Source organism: Penicillium hordei (assembly GCF_028827395.1).
Source record: "Penicillium hordei strain IBT 12815 chromosome Unknown utg000002l_segment0_segment0, whole genome shotgun sequence".
NCBI classification, from domain to species: Eukaryota; Fungi; Ascomycota; class Eurotiomycetes; order Eurotiales; family Aspergillaceae; genus Penicillium; species Penicillium hordei.
This window is the reverse complement of record NW_026623143.1, coordinates 791,495-809,701: the sequence shown is the minus strand read 5'-3', so window position 1 is coordinate 809,701 and position 18,207 is coordinate 791,495. Positions and strand designations below refer to the sequence as shown.

The window sequence follows — 18,207 nt, the reverse complement described above, 5'->3', positions numbered from 1 at the left end:
TATCTACAATCCTTTGTGAAGAGAAATCCTCATGCGGTGGAATTGCGATGTGCTTAGTCATGCAATCAACAAAGGCCACATGTCGACGGAGAATTTGTAAATGCCTGGAGTTTGGATCTCGAACAGAATTCGATTGTCTCGGCCATACTTCTTGCCCACATTCTGTACTCAAACTCGAACTGTATCCAACACCGCAAGAATGCCAATCACCAAAAATCTCACACTGCCAAGTTCGGCGAAAGAGCTGGCACTGAGCCCAGACTCGAAATTATTCATTGCCTTCATATCTTCACCAGATCCAATTACCAATCAACCTTGGTGCCCAGACGTACGGGATGCCTTGCCACATATCAACAAGGCATTTTCCGGAGATGATGCACCAGAATTAGCTATTATCGAGGTTGGACAAAAGCCTGAGTAAGTTTATACCATTCTCGTGCCTAAACCTGTGATATTTTATTTCCAAATTACATATTAAAACCATGTCATCCGATACATTGAGCTGATATCTATCAGGTGGAGTAACCCTCGGAATGTCTACCGGACAACGTGGGGCACTAACAACATTCCCGCGCTGGTACGCTATGAGCAAGTCAATGGGAAAGTCACTGAGACGGGGAGATTGGTGGAAGGAGAAATCCTCAATAAGGAAAGACTCCGGGACTTCATCGTCTAATTTTATGTGCCCATACCAAATTGATTGCACTCGATATCTTTAAGATACTGGTCCGTTTGTTCGCCATCAAACCCAAATGCCAGTTGCATCACGCGAAACATGGATCTATCACCCTCTGAAACCTCGGAGTATTGTAAAACAGGCATAGATCCTACCAGTAGATACTATATATCCATATTCTGTCCATCCATAGGAAGAACCATACACTTCCCGAGGATTTCCTAAACCTTGAATCCACCGGGCATTAGAGTCTGGAAAACACCCCGACGATCATACTTCTTCGCAATAGCACGGAGCTTTTGATGGTTCTCGGCACCATAGCCAGGGAAGATAGACTGGAATCCAGCAGCATCACCAATATAGTTGAAGGCATCGTAGAGGCCGGCCTTCAGGGTAGCATTGTTAATCTTGTACGTTGTCTCTTCCACCCAGGAAGCGACAATCTCATCATAAGCCGAGCCAATCCACTCAACCACCTCCGCGTAGCAGAGATAGACCTGCGAGGAGTCCAAGCCGATGGCGTTCCCGCCACGAGCCTCAGAGGCCTTCATCCAGTCGGCGCCGATAGGTTGCCAGTCCAGCTGGATAGTGGAGATGTTGGCGGTAGGGATCTGCGCGTACAGCTTGGGGAGCTCGTTGAAGAAGGTTTGGTTGATGATGCTGATTCCGCTGAGGAGCTCCTTGTAGCTTGTACCCTTAACGGTTCCGGCGACGAATACGTCACTAAGTCTGGTTAGCTACTAGTCTATGGTCTTCTGAGCGAGGGATCGTACTTGATACCATCAACCACCACTACGGCTGTTTCAGCGGCAAATTCGGCGACCGTCTTAAAGTCAAGGGTGCTGCTAATAGCCGGGATATCGGTGAACGGCTTGAAGATATCGGGGTAGCTGATGGTGTCGCTGTCGTAAAACAGAATCACGGAGGCGAGATTAGTCTCGCCAGGCAAAAGGGCCGGTACAATGTGCGTCTTGGGGTCATGGATGTCAGATGCATAGGTAGCCGCGGCCTAATGAAACTAGTTAGTGGCCAATCCTAGAGCAACCAAGGACACCAATATGACATACCTCTAAGAATTGATCTATGTGCTCAGCGGACACGGTGTGCGCACCAGCCCAAACCTTGGCTGACTTGATAGTCTCCAGGTCGAACCGGGTGACGATGCCGAAGTTACTACTCCCACCCTTCAAGGCCCAGAACAGATCCGGATGGCTTGTCTTGTTAGCTTCCACGATTGAGCCATCGGCAAGAACAATCTCGTAGTTGACAACGGTATCACAGCCGAAGCCAACCTGGTTACCGTAGAAGTTGATACCGCCAGCGAGGAGCAATCCAGGCACACCGACAGGGCCGAGACGACCACCGGCAGCAGTCAGTTCGAACTTCTGCAGGTATTCGTAGACATCACTCCACCTAAACAGAGGTAAGTAAAGACCATTACCGATGCAAACAGAACGAAACAAAGAGCTAACCGGTGAGAAGGACCAATGGACACAGTGGACTGATCCTTCGATAATTCCAAAGTAGTCAAGTTCGACATAACAATCAAGACACCATCATTGATATTATTGGAGCCCTGTGATCGTCAAAACGGGGTCAATCCAACATATTAGTGCAATTAGTAACTTGAAGATCAAAAACCCACCCGAATACCCATGTGTCCACCGCCCCGAACAGCGAACTGAGCATTGGCATTGGCCAGCGCCACGATACCCTCCGCAAGCTGTGCGCTGGACTGCGGTCGGAACACACAGCCAGGAGCCATCAGCTCCGTGTTCGACCAAAAGTTCGCCGCTTCGTACTTGTAGATACTGCTGCTGGTGAAGAACAACGAATCCCCAAGGGGCGTTTGCAGCGCCTTGCAGCCTGCGGAGACATTGGGCGATACATCAGCGGCTGTCGATGCTGCGACTACGCCAACCAGCGAGAGCATGGCTAATGCCATGCGCATGGTGAATGAGTATACCTAGGTAGTATACAACTTTGGAAGCCTGGTCGACGGAGAGCGGAGTGAAGCGAAAGTGACAGAAGTCTTGGCTATTCGCTGCCGGGGTGTTACAGGATTTGGGCCTAATTCTGAAAGGCCCTGAAGCTACTCCAGTTTCTCTAGCTTCTCTAGCTCGTTCTATAGCCGGTTTAGATTGGATTGTTTTCGGTGGGGGTTTTATTTCATCCACTTGGCGTATAGAGTGGAACCATTGTGCCGAAATTGTGACGGACGATTCAGCTGTTGTAGGGTATGTAGAGTGATAGGCATAAGATTGCCCCCAACGAAATTATAGAACCTGAACATGATTGGATTGGCATATGACTAAGCATATAGTTGGAATAATAATGCTACAATAATCAACAATTATTTGTTTACGTGGGGTGTTATAGGGTATCTATCTCCACTGTCTCTTTCGCCCATCTCACAACCTCATCCCATTCCTCACTTTGGTGCGTAAGATGCTCAGCAAGGCTTTGTACTATTGTCTTTCCCGCCACTTTAACCCACCACATCCCCTCGAGACGTCCCAGCAGAGCTCCCCAGCAAATGTATATAAGTAATGCTAAAGGCTCTTCGCTTTGAACTCGTTCGACAAAACCTCCTCCAGCCATAACTATCCACGGAATCACCATTCCTTCGGCTAGAGCACAATGCTCAAGTGTATCGATAGCGTGTCCATGGATCTTCTGAGATGGACCGTCGATACCACAGCCAAGCTTCCTTAACACTGGAGGGAGGGCGCCATCTTCTGAAAACAAGAACGTTGGATCTGCTCCGGACCAGGGTTGGATGATAAAATGGAATGGCCCTTCATCAAGTGACGGGCGGGCCTGGTCAATGATCGAATGAATCCCTTCCACCAAATGGAAAAGGGATTTTAGATCAGGGGGCACTCTCACTCTGGTCGCTAGCTTGTCATCGGTGTTGCTTTCCAGTGACGGGGAAATAACAGTACAAACCATCATTATCACCGAACACGCAAAAAGCGCATCGCAGTTTATTGGTGATCCATTTTCTCGTTCTATACGAAAGGCAGGCAATGATCTGCTCTGGTATTGTAGAGCATCACCCAGAAATTCTGCCTTTTCTGAACTATGCATAGGGAGTTCAGCCGCCATATGGAATGACGTAAGGGCTAGCAGTGCGTCCATCAGGAATGGGCAATGCAGTGCTTGTTCTACCACGTATGTTTGGAAAACTTCTCTTAGTATTGGCGAGAAGCTACTGCATGTTTTCAGTGTCCAATGATGCATCAGTTGCAATTCCCGTGTGCGTGAAGCCGATGGCGTGCTTGGAGTATTCTGAGCAAATTCAGGATGCGGCTTTTGATGTGAGTTTTCAGGCACCGTCTTCTGTAGCTGCCTACTTACTGATGGATGCCTTTCTTCGTATATCCCAGTCCAGCTGGAAAGTCGAAAGGCGTTACTGTTGTATTCACACACTGCATTTCGAGCTTTGCAAGTCGGACAAGGAGGTGCACTTTGACACATTTTATCCGTCATTTCTTACATCGGTTGCAGCCATCCCGGGATTTCGTGTGAGGGCGTCTCTGAGGCATGTCATGAGTTTATGAATTCTGCGCCAACATGAGGTTGAAGAGAAAGTAAATAAGCATTCCAAGGCAAAATATTAATCCGTTGCTATCTCACAGGCGGTGAGGTTGTCTGTCTCTCATATTTCTTTGAAGATCCTCCCGCATTCCTCATTTGTTACATATGTATGGCATCTTTCCCACCGCTTTCCCTTCAACCGCCTCATCCAAAACCCATCTCGCAACACTAGCTCGGATAATCCATGTGTTATCCACTCCACTACCCAAGTATGTTGCATTAACCGGTGCCTCCTTTCCGTTTGTAAGCCCGCCGACTCGGAATAATCCCCATTGGAGGCCATCTGTGTCGGGTAAGGAAGAAATCGCTTCTCCAACACCTACCATCTCCTGATATTGGCCAGGACTGAACAGCTTCATGAACCATTTTCCTGCCCACCACGTCGATGTTATAATATCAGATTCGTCTCTGAAAGATGGAGTGCAAAGAATGAGAATACGGGGTATGTTTTGGGAGGCGAGCTTTGGAATGAGGAGTTTGTAGGCATCTGTCAAAGGCTAGGTAATCTGTCAGTATCCAATCAAATGCTGAAAAGATTGTAGAATGGGCTCATACTGTGCCCTGTGCTCTAAATGCTGGCCCTGCAAAAGAGATGATGTCTGCTCCACATTTTGCGGCTACTTCCAGGTCCAAATCGGCCTCAAGCGTGCCTACAATAATCTCTGTTCCTTCACTCAGGCGGAGGTGTTCGGGAACTTTGCTGGCATTTCGGACAAATAGTGTAAGATGATGCCCTTCATTAAGAGCGATATCACAGAATAGACAGCCGATAGCACCTAGGTCACATCCAAGTTAGAGATTCTGCATCAGATCGAAGGACAGAGCCATGTATACCAGAAGCCCCTAGAACAAGAATGTGCATTTTCCGAAATTCTGCAGGTGCTTGAGCTTTGAGTCGGAGATTTGGAAGAAAGTCTCTGGTGAGGGCATTTTATATTTTATACTGCGCAAGCAGTGGACTATAGATGATGCCAAGCATTGGCCCCACCAGAATACGCATCTCGTTTGCCAAAAACGGCAATTTAAACGCAGTCTCCTAGTGTGGCAGATCTTTGAACACCAGGTCAATCAACCCCCTGGTAAGGAAGGAGGTTCGACGTCAAGTCCAGCCACTGCTAGATACCAACTTCGAACGTGTTGTCTGCAATGAAGGTCAATGTGTGAAGGCTATATCCCCCGCCAGCACCGGAGTGTGTCTGCCACACAATGCTATCTGGATTATCACTGCAACTCCAATGCAGAATAAGCCCTATGGTCTCAGGAGAAGGATGTTCCAGCCCTGGCTACCCAGCGACCGTGCTACCTCCTAAGCCCAACAGGACTCTCCTCGGTTGCCACAAAGACTCACCTTTGTCCGGTGGAGAGACATTAGGTCCTGCCAATCATCATTCGTCTAAATTGCCTGTGCAGGGAGATGGGCGAGAGAATGGTCGGTTATACCGGAGCTACAATGAAGACGGTCGATCTGCGATACTCGCCACAGGCCCAGCACAAGCACGACAAGATCTATCACTTACTGCACATACGCAGTCCTATAGGCGCCAGCGTCCAACCCCCTCCATTTTACTAATTATTCATGCCTTAATATCCTATTCTGGCCCGGACGCTTGCATTAAGACCGGTAAAAGAATCAAAATAATAACTATTACAGTTGCCTGAAATAAAGTACCAGGTACTATAGTTCTACCAACTGCGTAACATTAATTATTGATATCAGCAATCATAAGGACTATGCTATATCGGCACCGCCACCGATGTTGCAGTTGGACCAGTCCTTCCAATGACAGATCGAGTAAAACTAGACCTTGTAGGCCAGAATGTACCGATCTCCATCATACTCGGTGACAGTATAGTACTCTTTGCGAACAGGATTGAAGCTCAGATCCTCATTTCCAGCCATGAACCACCCCTTGTGCTCTGTCGCTGTCTTCCCTTGTTCCCAAATAAAAAGATCGCCTTCCTTGGGAGCTCTGCCCGTACTGCGCGAGATGTAAAACTTGCCATCGTATGAAACACCACCCTGTACATTGGGTACATCGACACAGTGGGCCCAGCTTGCGGTAGCGATGCCCTTACCGTCGGTGTGCAGGCGCCGGGTCGTAGCATCTAGATTGTATTTCACATAGCGGATAGGGACTGGCGTCTTGTTGGCATCCTTGAAAGTTTCTCCATCACGCACAAACTCACCCACCATGAGAGTGTCGGGTGAGTCGCTGCGATCAAGGGAAATCCAAGAGAAGCGGAAGGGAGAAGAGTCGCCGGGAGTCCATTTATACCAACTTGGAAAGCTATCAGTCTTTGGTCAAAAGGAAAATAATAAATAGACTAGACTTACCGGATTTGAGGGAGCACATATCGGTACCCATCCGCAGAATATCCTTTTCCATCTTTGGTCTTTCCCACACCATCTGCAATCTCAACCTCCCAGATATTGTCCAGGTCAAATGCACGAATACCATTCTTGGTATCAACAACATACAGCACATTACCATACCACATGATGCCACCCGCATGAATAGTGAGGGATTTGAAGTCATCGTCGGCAGTAGGATATACAAGCATCACATGGCGATACTTGTGTGTTTTGCGGTCAACAAAGCTGAGCCGTACACTGTCTCCATCGCGATACCAACTGACAACCCACGCCTCGTGGTCATTCCAGGTTCCCTTGCCGAAAGCATCGGCAGAGCTGGTGATTCCTTGCGGAACCCACTCCTTCGTCTTGTCATCGCCCGAGTTCCAAGCCCATGCTTCGGCGGGAGACCCATTACCGACAGGAGGAGAACCTTTGCTTAAGGCACGATTTGCGGACTGAAGAACCGCAGTGACACTCGCAATTTTACCCTTTGACTTGAAGTACTTTGCGAGCACAGGTAGGTGAGCATTGTCCGCGGATTCTTCGAGGGTGAAGTCTTTGCCGTCAAGGGTCGTCTTTCCCTGGCAATAACGAGGGTCTGCTGCGGTGGTGACGGTGAAGCAAAGAGAAAGAAGAGTAGTCAAGACTAATGTATACCGCATGATGGGACTTGGGTTTTCTTTTGACCAGCAAGCTTGAGTGAGTCCAGTTCCCAGGGAGGATACAATTTATAGCGTAGTCCACTACTTTGATCCGGCGAGAGTCAAGACGATTAGCGGCAGATGAAGTGTACCCGAAGAGCCTTTGCTTTATACACACATCCGTAAAGGGGCCTTTCCCGTCGCATCAGTCGTCTTAGAATGTGATCGTCATAAAATACGAGACTTAGTCCAGTTAGCGTAGTGTTGGGAGTCACATAACTTCAGTTATTTACTAACATTTAGTCTCGGTTCTGTAGATCGTTTCTTCCTCTCCTTAACGCAATACAGAGAGTTTCCAGGGTACTACTTCTACCTTATACAACATAGTCCCTGGGCGTCTCTACGCAGTCAAGCCCCTTCTACATGAAAAATAACTTTTCAAGCAAAGGCGGGTAAATACGCGGAATGAAATGTTAAGAGGAATTTTGGGGTAGGCTCGTATTATGTGGGACACTGGATGGTCTTTCCACGGTCAAACACGAACACCAGAGTTGCGTCTTGATCCGCCTTCTCCACTATTGCAAGTTGGCTTTCAGGAGATCAGATGCAGCAAAGTCGGGATGCTCTTTTCAAGTTATTTCCTATCAAGAGCTATCGGGGGTTCGATACTGTTAGTCTAGTACACACTATGTTGTAGTCTCCTGCACAAGGTATGCTTTTTACCGTTTTCATATATACCTAGAAAGACATCCAAAAAAGAAACAAGGCCGCACAAGCGGTTAAATATACTTGTATGAACTGACAACATCATTCATCATTGCCTGATTGCTGGTTAATTAGATTTCCCATCGGATCTGCGTTATACGAGATACGTCCCGTTTTATCCCTGTCACTATACCGAGGTTGCAAAGAATGAAGAACTCGTATTGCACAGCCCTTGCCTGCCAAACCCTATCCCGCCCTTGATGCTAGCCCCGATCTCTGAATCTAAGAATAGCTTCATTCTAATTCTCCACGAAAATTAGTTGAATCTCGCTCGAGTTGATATAAAATAAAAAATAAAATAAAATAAAAGAAATAAAAATAAAAGAAAAAAGAGAGCATCACATTGGCCTGTATACTATAGGGGTTGTTGATCCCAACCCAAATCAGGAATAGTTGTCCCCATCTTGGTCCGTGTTATTGACAGAGTACGCGATGGCATACGAGCTTTACGAGCATGGTTTCCCTAATAGTTGTATGGTGAAGCAATTCCCCAATTATGTTGATAATATCATCCCGTAGAAGCTTGAAGATATAAATCCATAAAGTCCCTTCTTGTCTAATTTTCTTTCCAATGACTTACTCCTTGGTGGTGTAACCAACACCTATTATCACCACAATCATGCATTTTAAAAGTACTCTCCTCTCTCTCTCCATTGCAGCTCCCTTCGCAACAGCCTACCATCTGGCTGTTACCGACCAGCACTCCAAGTCCGTTCGCGTCTTCCCACGAGATGCTTCCAAATGGAACAAAGACGCCATTCACTGGTCTTTCACTGCCGACCTGAACCCATGGCCCTGGCAAAAGGACGTTTGGGCCGACCTTTCTGAAGTCAAAATCCGCAAAACAGCTGACCGGGGCCTGGTTGCCCTGGTCGCCGCGTCCGGGGGCAAAGTTGGCATGATCGATATCAAATCTGGGCAGAAGTCCACGACGATAGACGACGTCGTCTGGTCAGCAACACCCGATGGCAATCCGCATTCCCTCGAACGAATCCCTTATTTGGGAGCATTTGTTGCCGCAAGCTCAGCCTCCCATAAGCTGACACTGTATGTTCCAACCGATGTGTCAGATATCAATAGTCTGAAAAATATCAAGAAGAGCCATGAATATACTGTTCAAAAGGCTCATGGGGTGCTCTGGCATGGTGGCAAGTTGTGGGCCATCGGGGAGGATTACCTTCACAAATTTGATGTGGTGGGAAAAGGAATGGCCATCGAGCTAGAGAGGGATGGAAAAGCAATCCCTTTGCCTAAGGTGAAAGGCAGGGCGAGCAACGGCCACGATCTTTCTGCCAGTTACAAGGATGATGACATCTTGCTGTTGACACATACCGCTGCTGCATATAAGTACAACACAACCAGTGGGGAATTTGATGTTCTCATGGAGGTCGATAAACTGAAGTCTCTGGTTCAGCATTCTTCTGGAGAGTATGCCTGGGTGCGCGGGGCAAAGGGTGATATGGGACAATATGTGTCGTTTAGTGATGAGAGCGCATCCAAGACCGTGACGGATAAGAAAGGGTGGGATGATGCTGAATTCTACAAGGCGAGGATCTTTGACCCTGGGTATGAATGATCCCTGGGTTGGAATCGACTTGATGTATATATCTAAGGCTGAAGCAAAGTCGTATATAGGACTTTTTTTTTTCTTGACATGTATCATACAATTTTGCCTTGACATTACATCATGTTCTATCCAATGTAAATTCAATACTTCACAGGGATTGAAGCTATATAAGACAGCAGTAGTGAAGTCATAGAGAACGAACCTCATCTGTATGTTAAGTAGTAGACTCCCATGAGCGACGAAACCGCCATTGGCTGATAGATGCGTCGTCAAGTAAAGGATAGCCGGCAGGCGAACCTTTAGGCTCTGTGCTGTTCAGGGGCACCTCGATGATCATTACTCCAGATGCAGTCTGATAGACTAACACGATGTTTTTCTGTTGAAGCATCAAATGATCTTTTTCCAATTCGATATGCTCACAATTCATAGCCGGGATTCTTTTTCCAATCCCAAACTAGGGGCACATGAATAAATGAATACCCAGATACGATACACACTAAACCCCACCCGGTCAGAAAAGAAACCCAGAAAGCTAAGCTCCAGAGAAAAAAAAGACAACAAAACGTGATTGCATGTTCATGATCCACGGCACAACCCATATGAGAGAAAGAGCCGAATATCATCTCTCACATCTGCATGGCCTCATCACCATCGACATCCGCTCCACCGGGTATCCGTCCCTCGTTAAGCTCTTTCTCCAACTTGGTGATTTCCTGCAGACTCTTCGCGTCACGGATCAACTTCTCAACGCGCTTGCGCTCCTTGTCCGTGAGTTGTACTCGGACACCCTTTTCGGCGGGGATGCGTTCAGCCGGCGTGGAGACGTCAAAGGTGCGAGACTTGACACCCAGAATCTTGGATGCGAGGGATGAGGGTTCCTCGTAGGTGCCGAAGAGCTCTTTAGCCGTGGCACGCTCGGCGTCGGTTACTTTTTGGAAGTCAAGGAAGCGAACGGAGGGAATGCGCCAAATGAGCCAGTATCGGTAGTTCTACGAGAACCAGTTAGCTTAGCTTCCAACAGAATCCAGACCATATAATATATAGCCAGATCTAACTAGTATATGCACGAAGGGCTAGACAAACCTCTTTGCGTGTCACTGGGTTTTGGAGGAGAGACAAGTGTGTCAGCCGTCCCAGGGTCCGCAGCGGATCGAGGTCGGCAAGTTCAGACACATTGTTGTCAGTCAGGACCAGAGTCGTCAGATTAGGCACTGAAGTAGCGAGTGCCGGTTGGATGTGATTGATACGGTTGCGGGCCAGGAGGAGGGTGCGGAGGCGAGGGAAGTGGGGGAAGTTTCCGAGGGAAGAGATGTCATTATCGGTGAAGTCGATCGCATCTTGATCCTAAAAGCTGTCAACATCGGGTTCACAAACGAATGACTGAGTTGACTGCGGACTCGGAAATTGGTCTAGCAGCAACATGGAGAGAGACAATAGAGACAAGCATGCCTCAAGGATTGGGAAGAACTACAGCACTTACTTTGGCAATACCCAAGTTCTCAATTGTGGGGATCTTGTGACCTACACGACCACACAAAAAGACGATATCAATCCAGCTCTTATCAAAAGTGTAGTACCTGTTCTTTTCAGGCAGGTGTGTAGTGGGTGAACGCACCTCGGAGATCCAGCTCACGATCTGTGAGCGGATTGATATATGTTAGGGAACTTTGAATGAGCTCAGCGGTCAAGCGCATGGTGGCGGTGGTGGCGGTTACCGAGAGTAAGGGGTGTATGGGATGGTGAGTTCTATCGCGACAGCATAGGTGAAGTGTTTGGGAAGAATATTGAACAAGTTCGGTGAATCAATGCAACGAGTAAATCGGAAGCTACTTGCGCCAGTTTCTCTCTACATCATTTTTGCCAGGCGGTGACAATATTGTCACGTGATATCATTTTGCTTGGAACTTGATTGCTCGAACATGTAACTGCCTACCTCCAGGGCTTACCAGGTAGCATAATCAATTAATGAATATTAGCACTAAGATGTACAATTCAAATGCAGGATAAACCTTGGCAATGTATTAATCTATATTCAGGAAAAAAACATTCTCAACCACTAATAGTACACACCTCATTACGTGTAAATCACCGGCCTGAGATCAAAAGCACCGCAACCAACCAACAAAAAGGTACTCCGGAGCACAGTGTTTGAAATATGATATGAAGAATCGAAAGCAGCCTGCCACAATGCACGCGACTCAGTAAAAAGAGTAACTCCCTTTGCAAATGAAAAAGAAGAGAAAGAAAAAAAGCAAAAAACCAGACAGCGCCGAACTGGATCGACGCATGTGAAACAAATAAACTCCAATTGAAAATGCAATGCAGTGTAAGTAATTATGCATAATTCGGGCCCGGCAGATATGTCGCGTTAGTCGTCGGCCAGGGGGGTCATGCTGGGTGATTTTTGGTGGGATCTTGTTGGACTGCCAGCTCTTGATCGACGGCCGTTGGTTGTAGGGCCTAGAGCAATTGGAGCCAGGTGGTCCCTGCTCTCCGTCCTGACTACCAAGCCTGCTCGATCCATAGCGATGCCTGAGCCACCGCCACCACCGCTGATCCCAAGACCAATCGTCCCAGTCGAACTGTTATCTAACGCGTATTTAAAACTGGGAGTGTTGTTGTTGCTGCCCCAGCTCGACGCTCGGTTCGGTGGTCCCAGTCTAGCCGAGTCTGCCTCGGAAAGACGTCCACCATCCTCGCTCCCGTCAGACTCGATGGCACCAAGCTCGTAATCTTGAGCACCGTCCTCAAGAACTCGCTCATAAGAGGGGGTACTTCGATTGATGAATGGCAGCATCGACTTAAGTCCCTTTCGTTTCTTAGGGTGATTGGGGTGCGATGGCCCACCACGGCGTAAGACGTTACTCACGCGGTTGAAAATCCGCGATCGACGGCTGCGTCCGCACAAGAAGAAACCGGCCATAACAACAATGAGCATAAAGAGGACGAGGCCTGGGATCCGGCGCGGGGAATCACCGTCAAATAGTGCGTCATGCCAGTGCTCACTGTGGAAGCTATCTGAATCCGGTAGTAGTTGAACACTGGGATACTGGAAGTCGGCCGGGATACCGGGGATGTTGCTGCCAAAGCCTACCGGGAGACCTTCTTCAATCTCTAGAGGCACCTGGGAAGATGCGTACAAAACGATCTTACCCAAAGTCCAACTCACTTCGGTAGAGTCGATCTTGTTAACCGCCTGGAACGCATCAAGATAGCCCTTTTCTTTTCCATGAGCCAAGACTTCTTTAGTTCCATTGTGCGAAGAGCCAGTTGTATCCTCCAAACCCACGCGAGGCACTCCAATGCCATCATGTAGCATATTGATGATCCATGATGCCTTGAAGCATACTTCGTGGGCCTTTTGATGGTCAACCTTCTTTCCCCATTTGTGCTGTTCAAGGCCGTGCTCAATGGAGTCCCAGTCTTGAGAGCAGAACGTTTGAACCCGTTCTTGATATGTGTTGAAGTCGTATGCTTTATCCTTATATCCCATCTCGAAAATCTCGTGAGTGGTGTGCCAGTATTCGCTGATCCCGATAAAATGGTTAACATCGAAGTCGATAGCTGGAACGTGGATACCGTTCAGCAGACACGGTTCATCCGCACACGGGGCATCCTTGTCCAGCAGTGGGAATGTCTGACGGAGACATTCGTCGAATTTGCCTGTACCTAGCAGGTATGTTTCCGTCTCGCTCGCCGATGCGACTTTGCCGTCAAGCGTAGTCCGCAATCCACTGGGAAGACAAGGGTCAGGCAACTCTTTGATATCTGGCCCAATTGCCGTCTGTAAAGCATCTAGATAACGTCTTCGGGCTTCGTGCACGCCAAACTCCAACCACGAGGTGACAAACACCTTGTGCTCTTGAACAGATCCATCAATATTCCGCAATCGCAGCAATTTGAGGTCCTCGGCGTGCTTTTCTGTCTCCGTAACATTCGGGGCGAATGCAATTTGGGCCGATGCGCCACCCATATCGAGGAATCCGTAGGTGTTGTGTCCCTTCCCATGGTCGTGTTTTTCCGGGGCATCAAAGGATCCCATCAGGTAATTTGTCGCAATCCATCCGTATAGTCCCTCGGTCACACCCGGAATCACCTGGATGTGAACACCACAGTCCGGAAGCAAAAAGTCTGAGTTGTCACGAGCATAAGAGCAGATCTGATCCAGAAGCAGTTGGCGCTCGAGGTTTCCTAGCAGTCGCATGCCCGCAGTGGCGAGGAGAAATATGGGAGTATCCTTGGCATCCTCCGCAGGAATTATTCCCTTGGCGTGGTCTAACAGTTGAGCGAGATGGTCTGATCCAACCAATTCGGGTCTATTGGCGAATGAAGAAACACCTTTTGCGCAGGTGGGTTAATGTCGGGTTGTTGGTTGGTATTGACTCAAGGACTCACCAGGGTGAATCTTCTTCGTCCATTCCTCCTTGGTTTTGATTTCCGGTAGCGATTTCAACTCCTCCACATGGGCGTGCTTTCGTGCAGCGGCATTTCGTAGCCATCGATAAACGTGTACGCGAGTCCCCTATACAGTTGATTAGTTATCTGACACCGAGTCTCCCAAACTAGGTCGACATACAGACGAGCCCGCGTCTAGGACAACACCATAACGCCCTAATAGAAAGGTCAATTTGCCGTATCATGAAAGTTGAGGTGGGCCTGCATACATTTGCCCATTTGGACTTTTGATTATTCGCAGATCATGACAGACTTGTCAAAAAGAAAGAGAACAATTCTTCAAATTAAAGAGCAAGAATATGGGGTAAACGAATGACAGGAAGTAAAGAAGACTTGAGAGAGGAGAGAGAGAGAAAGAGAGGGACTCCAGCCAAGAAAGATAAGGAGTGCCAAAAGCGGCCTGGACGCGACGACTCCGGGGCGGTACGAAGCATAACGGGCCGGACTAGGAATTTTAAGTGGCGAAAAGGGCCCAGATTGGTTTGAATTCGGGAAAGTGGGGTAATTTATGGGTAATGTAACTTTCTGTGACCAAATAATCCCTTTTCTTTCTTTTTTTTTTCTTTTCTTTTTTTCCAGCTTATTTTCATTTCATCGTACTATAATTTCATCGTACAATACAACATAGTATAACAGTATAACCAGTATAATTAGTATCACATCTATAGTAACATTGAAGTATCTACAACATTGTACAATCTCTGATGTACACCACATACACTTCCAAGGTTATTTACTCCTGCAGATGTGTACTCGTCTCACTGCGGCATGCAGACTAAACGTTTTAATCTTGACAGGGACAATTCCACTTGGATCTTGACTATCTCAACTTCGTGATTTATTATAACTAGGTACCTATGGACTCCGCACATTGTAAGCGGATAGGTATTCCAGCCTCGTCATCATGGAATGTACCTAGGTTGAAAAGGACCCTCGAACAGGGTCTTCAGGGCTTACAGGACTAGAATGCCGGGGAGAGGGGAAAGTATACGTCAGCCCCTCCCTTCCCCAGCCTTGGAAGCCGGAGATTCGTTGCGTCACTCTGGTGAAGGGTAAATGTCTTGGCCAAGGCTTTTCATGTTTTTCCCTGTGGCCAGAATGATAAAGATAATTCGGGTTATAGTAAAAAGCTCCTTAAAAAAAAAGCCTTTTCCATGTATATAATAAATACGACTAAGCTTTTTTCTTAGACATCTTTCTCTAAAATATTATTCATAAAAGAGAGACAAAAGGACGTAAATTAAAATTAGAAACATTGAAGGTAATAGATCCGAGATAGGTTACATGTTCTACATACAAGTATGGGGGCTGGAGTCATGAGACGGGCTGTAACCCTGTCACGTCTTCGTTTCCTGAGAGCCAACCACTACAGGAATCTGCCCATCAAGCACACTCGTGGGTGATGAAGACCCGCATAAATCATCGAGGAGCATCCGCTCGCCAATCTGCTCATCGATAAACTGCGCGCGGTCCAGGCCAACCATTTCCGCCTCCTCATCCACCCGCAACTGCATCCCCGGTATGAACTTGAGAATATAGAGCAGGATACACGAGACAATAAAAGAATATGCCGAGATAGCACACACTTCGGTCAATTGTTTCCCAACTTGCACTCCATTGCCGTCAATGCCCCCAGTAGCCTCGGTCACGCCATCCAACGCCGCAATAGACTGCGATGCAAAGATCCCGGTAAGGAAGGCCCCCACCATCCCACCGACACCGTGCAGCTTGAATACATCCATCCCCTCGTCTATATGCAACCACTCATTGATGTTTTGGAGGAGGGCGCAAACGATACTCGTGAGAAACCCGATGAGGGCAGCAAGCCACACAGACACAAATCCGGCCGCTGGCGTGATGCCAACTAGCCCTGCGATTGCGCCTTCGCACGCTCCTACCACCGAAACCTTCCCGCGGTGCTTGATATAGTCAACCATCACCCATCCTAGTACTCCTGTGCAAGCCGCAGTGTTGGTGTTAAATGCCGCTAGCATTGCCCGCACGCTAGCATTGAGAGCCGATCCACCCTAAGAGATAACTGTTAGGTTTGGGCTTAGAGAAAAAAGGCACAGGTGTGACATACGTTGAACCCAAACCATCCAAACCAAATCAAGGTGGTCCCCAAGAAGACTAAGGTGGTGTTGTGGGGTTTCGCCTGTGAAGGGCGGTCGATGTTCTTGCGCTTCCCCAGGACAAAGGCATAAGCCAATGCCGACCAGCCAGATGCGATGTGAACCGGGCCGCCACCGGCAAAATCAAGCGACGGGAGATTATACAGCCACCCGTTGCTGTTCCAGGTCCAACAGGCTAGGGGACAGTAGACGATGGTCGCCCAGCAGAAGCTGAAGATCAGCGAGGGGATCATGTTGCCTCGTTCGAATGCTCCGCCAACCACGATCATGACCTACCGCAGCATTCCATTAGTTTTGAATTCGCGACATTGACTTGCGAGGTGTTACTTACCGTGCACGCGCAGAATAGAAGCTGATAAAAGCAGAATACAATCTCTGGGAGATCGGTCGAGCCAGGTGATGGTGCTGCCATCACACCTCTCAGACCAAAGTTCTTCAGGGTCCCAATGAATGGACTTGCATCCCGAGCATAGGCCAACGAGTAACCCCAGAACATCCATTGAAATGTTGTTCTGGTGGGATCTTTGTTAGTACGATGTACACGTAGGGTTTGAAGCAGACCTCAACATACACAGCCACAACCATGAACGCCTGGAAGAGTAATGCCAGAGCTGATTTTCTGCGTGCGAGGCCACTGTATAGAAGACCGATCCCGGGGATGATCAACCAAACAATGAACGAGCAGAAGATGATGTAGGTATAGTTCCATTCGACGCCTGCATATTGAGCATTTACATCGACCTTGAGTGGATCTCCGCCTGTTGGGGTAGATGCATTGTATACTGGCTATATTATATGACCGTGTCAGCTGTGTGCAAGTGTCATTTCAATCACTAGACTTACACCGTCAGCCATGATGAGAGCTAGAATGGATCGCAATCCTAAATTCTGGGTTCGGGGGTCCACAGCACATATATTCTCTAGTGGAGTGGACCTTCACATAGGCCATAATAGCTCGAACAACGATTTCCAAACATCTTATCTATTTTATGACAGCAGCCAAGACTCCTTTGCATCAATGGGGAGCTTTAGATCTATAGTAGTCGCCAACGATTCATGGGAAATCCCCGAATCCCTCTAATTTCTATGACTGTCAGATCAATTATTGACGATAAGAGGACTATCCGATCTGATTTAAGATAAGGATCCGAGAGAATGTGTTTCATGGAGTTTCAACCATCCAATTACGTCTTGTTCTTGTGCCGACCCCGGATCTTACAACCCTCTAGGGCTTAGGCTGTTATCGAACGACCTATCTTATCTGGGGGGCAATCTTGGCATATGGTTGACACGACTTGAATAGTCCCGAAAATAATACGGAGTGGTCTTTGTATAAAGTACTATATTAAAAGCGAATAGGGTGCCAAACCAGGATCTAAATGTCCAGGTATAAATACTTCCACAGCCCCGTCCTCACGATGTCCCCAATAGTTCCTTTCTTCCAATCTTGTCATCAGCCAAACTGTGAACTGCACCACTGCCAGAATAAACCTCATGATTATAGACCAACTTATGATTCCTTACATACATTTACATTAGAGATCATAAGATATGAATCTTGTGGTTGGAATAAAAGCTGTGGGGCTTTCTTATTCTTTCGTATTATTGAGGCTGAGTAGTTACTGCGGGGCACGTCATAGGAGACCTAGGACACCAGCCGATAGCCTGAATCTACTTGGGTAGAACCGAACTAATAATCAGTTACTGACCAACCTACCATTTGGCATATATAATTGTGATCGTGATTGGTCGTTGCATCTTTGGCTGAAGGAGTATCACCATACATTTAGTACGAAACCTTTGCCGGAGTTTGAGGTTATTGAAGATTATTGAGTTTTGTTTGTAACTAGGTAGGATTCTGAAATTGATGCTATCTCGACATGTTTATAAACCATGTGGTTTATAGACATATCACTGGGCGCGTAGGGAGGGGTCTATTGTTATGCCTCATGTATTGATATTGGTCAGATATATAGATAGAACTTAGGAATGTAAATGCTGCATACGCCAGTGGT

General features: G+C 47.6%; 8 protein-coding genes across 8 annotated transcripts; 2 read left to right on the top strand and 6 right to left on the bottom strand.

The window, feature by feature from the left end:
- Nucleotides 1–199: 199 nt before the first annotated feature.
- On the top strand, nt 200–676 carry N7537_003606 (uncharacterized protein; the record flags this gene model as incomplete). Its single annotated transcript, XM_056894664.1, has 2 exons — nt 200–417; nt 517–676. 2 exons carry the CDS (start codon nt 200–202, stop codon nt 674–676), a joined length of 378 nt encoding a protein of 125 aa, XP_056754412.1.
- A 221-nt stretch (nt 677–897) lies between these two features.
- On the bottom strand, nt 898–2,627 carry N7537_003605 (FAD-binding oxidoreductase; the record flags this gene model as incomplete). The annotated part of the gene is made up of 5 exons (XM_056894663.1): nt 898–1,399; nt 1,450–1,685; nt 1,744–2,089; nt 2,149–2,252; nt 2,322–2,627. The coding sequence occupies 5 exons, from the start codon at nt 2,625–2,627 to the stop codon at nt 898–900; spliced, it is 1,494 nt and encodes a 497-aa protein (XP_056754411.1).
- A 1,741-nt stretch (nt 2,628–4,368) lies between these two features.
- On the bottom strand, nt 4,369–5,138 carry N7537_003604 (NAD(P)-dependent oxidoreductase; the record flags this gene model as incomplete). The annotated part of the gene is made up of 3 exons (XM_056894662.1): nt 4,369–4,773; nt 4,832–5,052; nt 5,111–5,138. The coding sequence occupies 3 exons, from the start codon at nt 5,136–5,138 to the stop codon at nt 4,369–4,371; spliced, it is 654 nt and encodes a 217-aa protein (XP_056754410.1).
- Nucleotides 5,139–6,074: 936 nt separating this feature from the next.
- Nucleotides 6,075–7,294, bottom strand: N7537_003603 (uncharacterized protein; the record flags this gene model as incomplete). The annotated part of the gene is made up of 2 exons (XM_056894661.1): nt 6,075–6,555; nt 6,612–7,294. The coding sequence occupies 2 exons, from the start codon at nt 7,292–7,294 to the stop codon at nt 6,075–6,077; spliced, it is 1,164 nt and encodes a 387-aa protein (XP_056754409.1).
- A 1,363-nt stretch (nt 7,295–8,657) lies between these two features.
- Nucleotides 8,658–9,614, top strand: N7537_003602 (uncharacterized protein; the record flags this gene model as incomplete). Its single annotated transcript, XM_056894660.1, has 1 exon — nt 8,658–9,614. One exon carries the CDS (start codon nt 8,658–8,660, stop codon nt 9,612–9,614), a length of 957 nt encoding a protein of 318 aa, XP_056754408.1.
- A 617-nt stretch (nt 9,615–10,231) lies between these two features.
- lea1 (U2 snRNP complex subunit LEA1) lies at nt 10,232–11,299 on the bottom strand (the record flags this gene model as incomplete). The annotated part of the gene is made up of 4 exons (XM_056894659.1): nt 10,232–10,594; nt 10,689–10,949; nt 11,086–11,126; nt 11,221–11,299. The coding sequence occupies 4 exons, from the start codon at nt 11,297–11,299 to the stop codon at nt 10,232–10,234; spliced, it is 744 nt and encodes a 247-aa protein (XP_056754407.1).
- Nucleotides 11,300–11,973: 674 nt separating this feature from the next.
- N7537_003600 (putative nucleoside diphosphatase (Ynd1)) lies at nt 11,974–14,279 on the bottom strand (the record flags this gene model as incomplete). Its single annotated transcript, XM_056894658.1, has 4 exons — nt 11,974–13,943; nt 14,001–14,127; nt 14,182–14,216; nt 14,270–14,279. 4 exons carry the CDS (start codon nt 14,277–14,279, stop codon nt 11,974–11,976), a joined length of 2,142 nt encoding a protein of 713 aa, XP_056754406.1.
- A 1,118-nt stretch (nt 14,280–15,397) lies between these two features.
- N7537_003599 (ammonium transporter) lies at nt 15,398–17,071 on the bottom strand (the record flags this gene model as incomplete). Its single annotated transcript, XM_056894657.1, has 5 exons — nt 15,398–16,087; nt 16,144–16,464; nt 16,524–16,704; nt 16,764–16,978; nt 17,036–17,071. 5 exons carry the CDS (start codon nt 17,069–17,071, stop codon nt 15,398–15,400), a joined length of 1,443 nt encoding a protein of 480 aa, XP_056754405.1.
- Between the last annotated feature and the right edge of the window lie 1,136 nt (nt 17,072–18,207).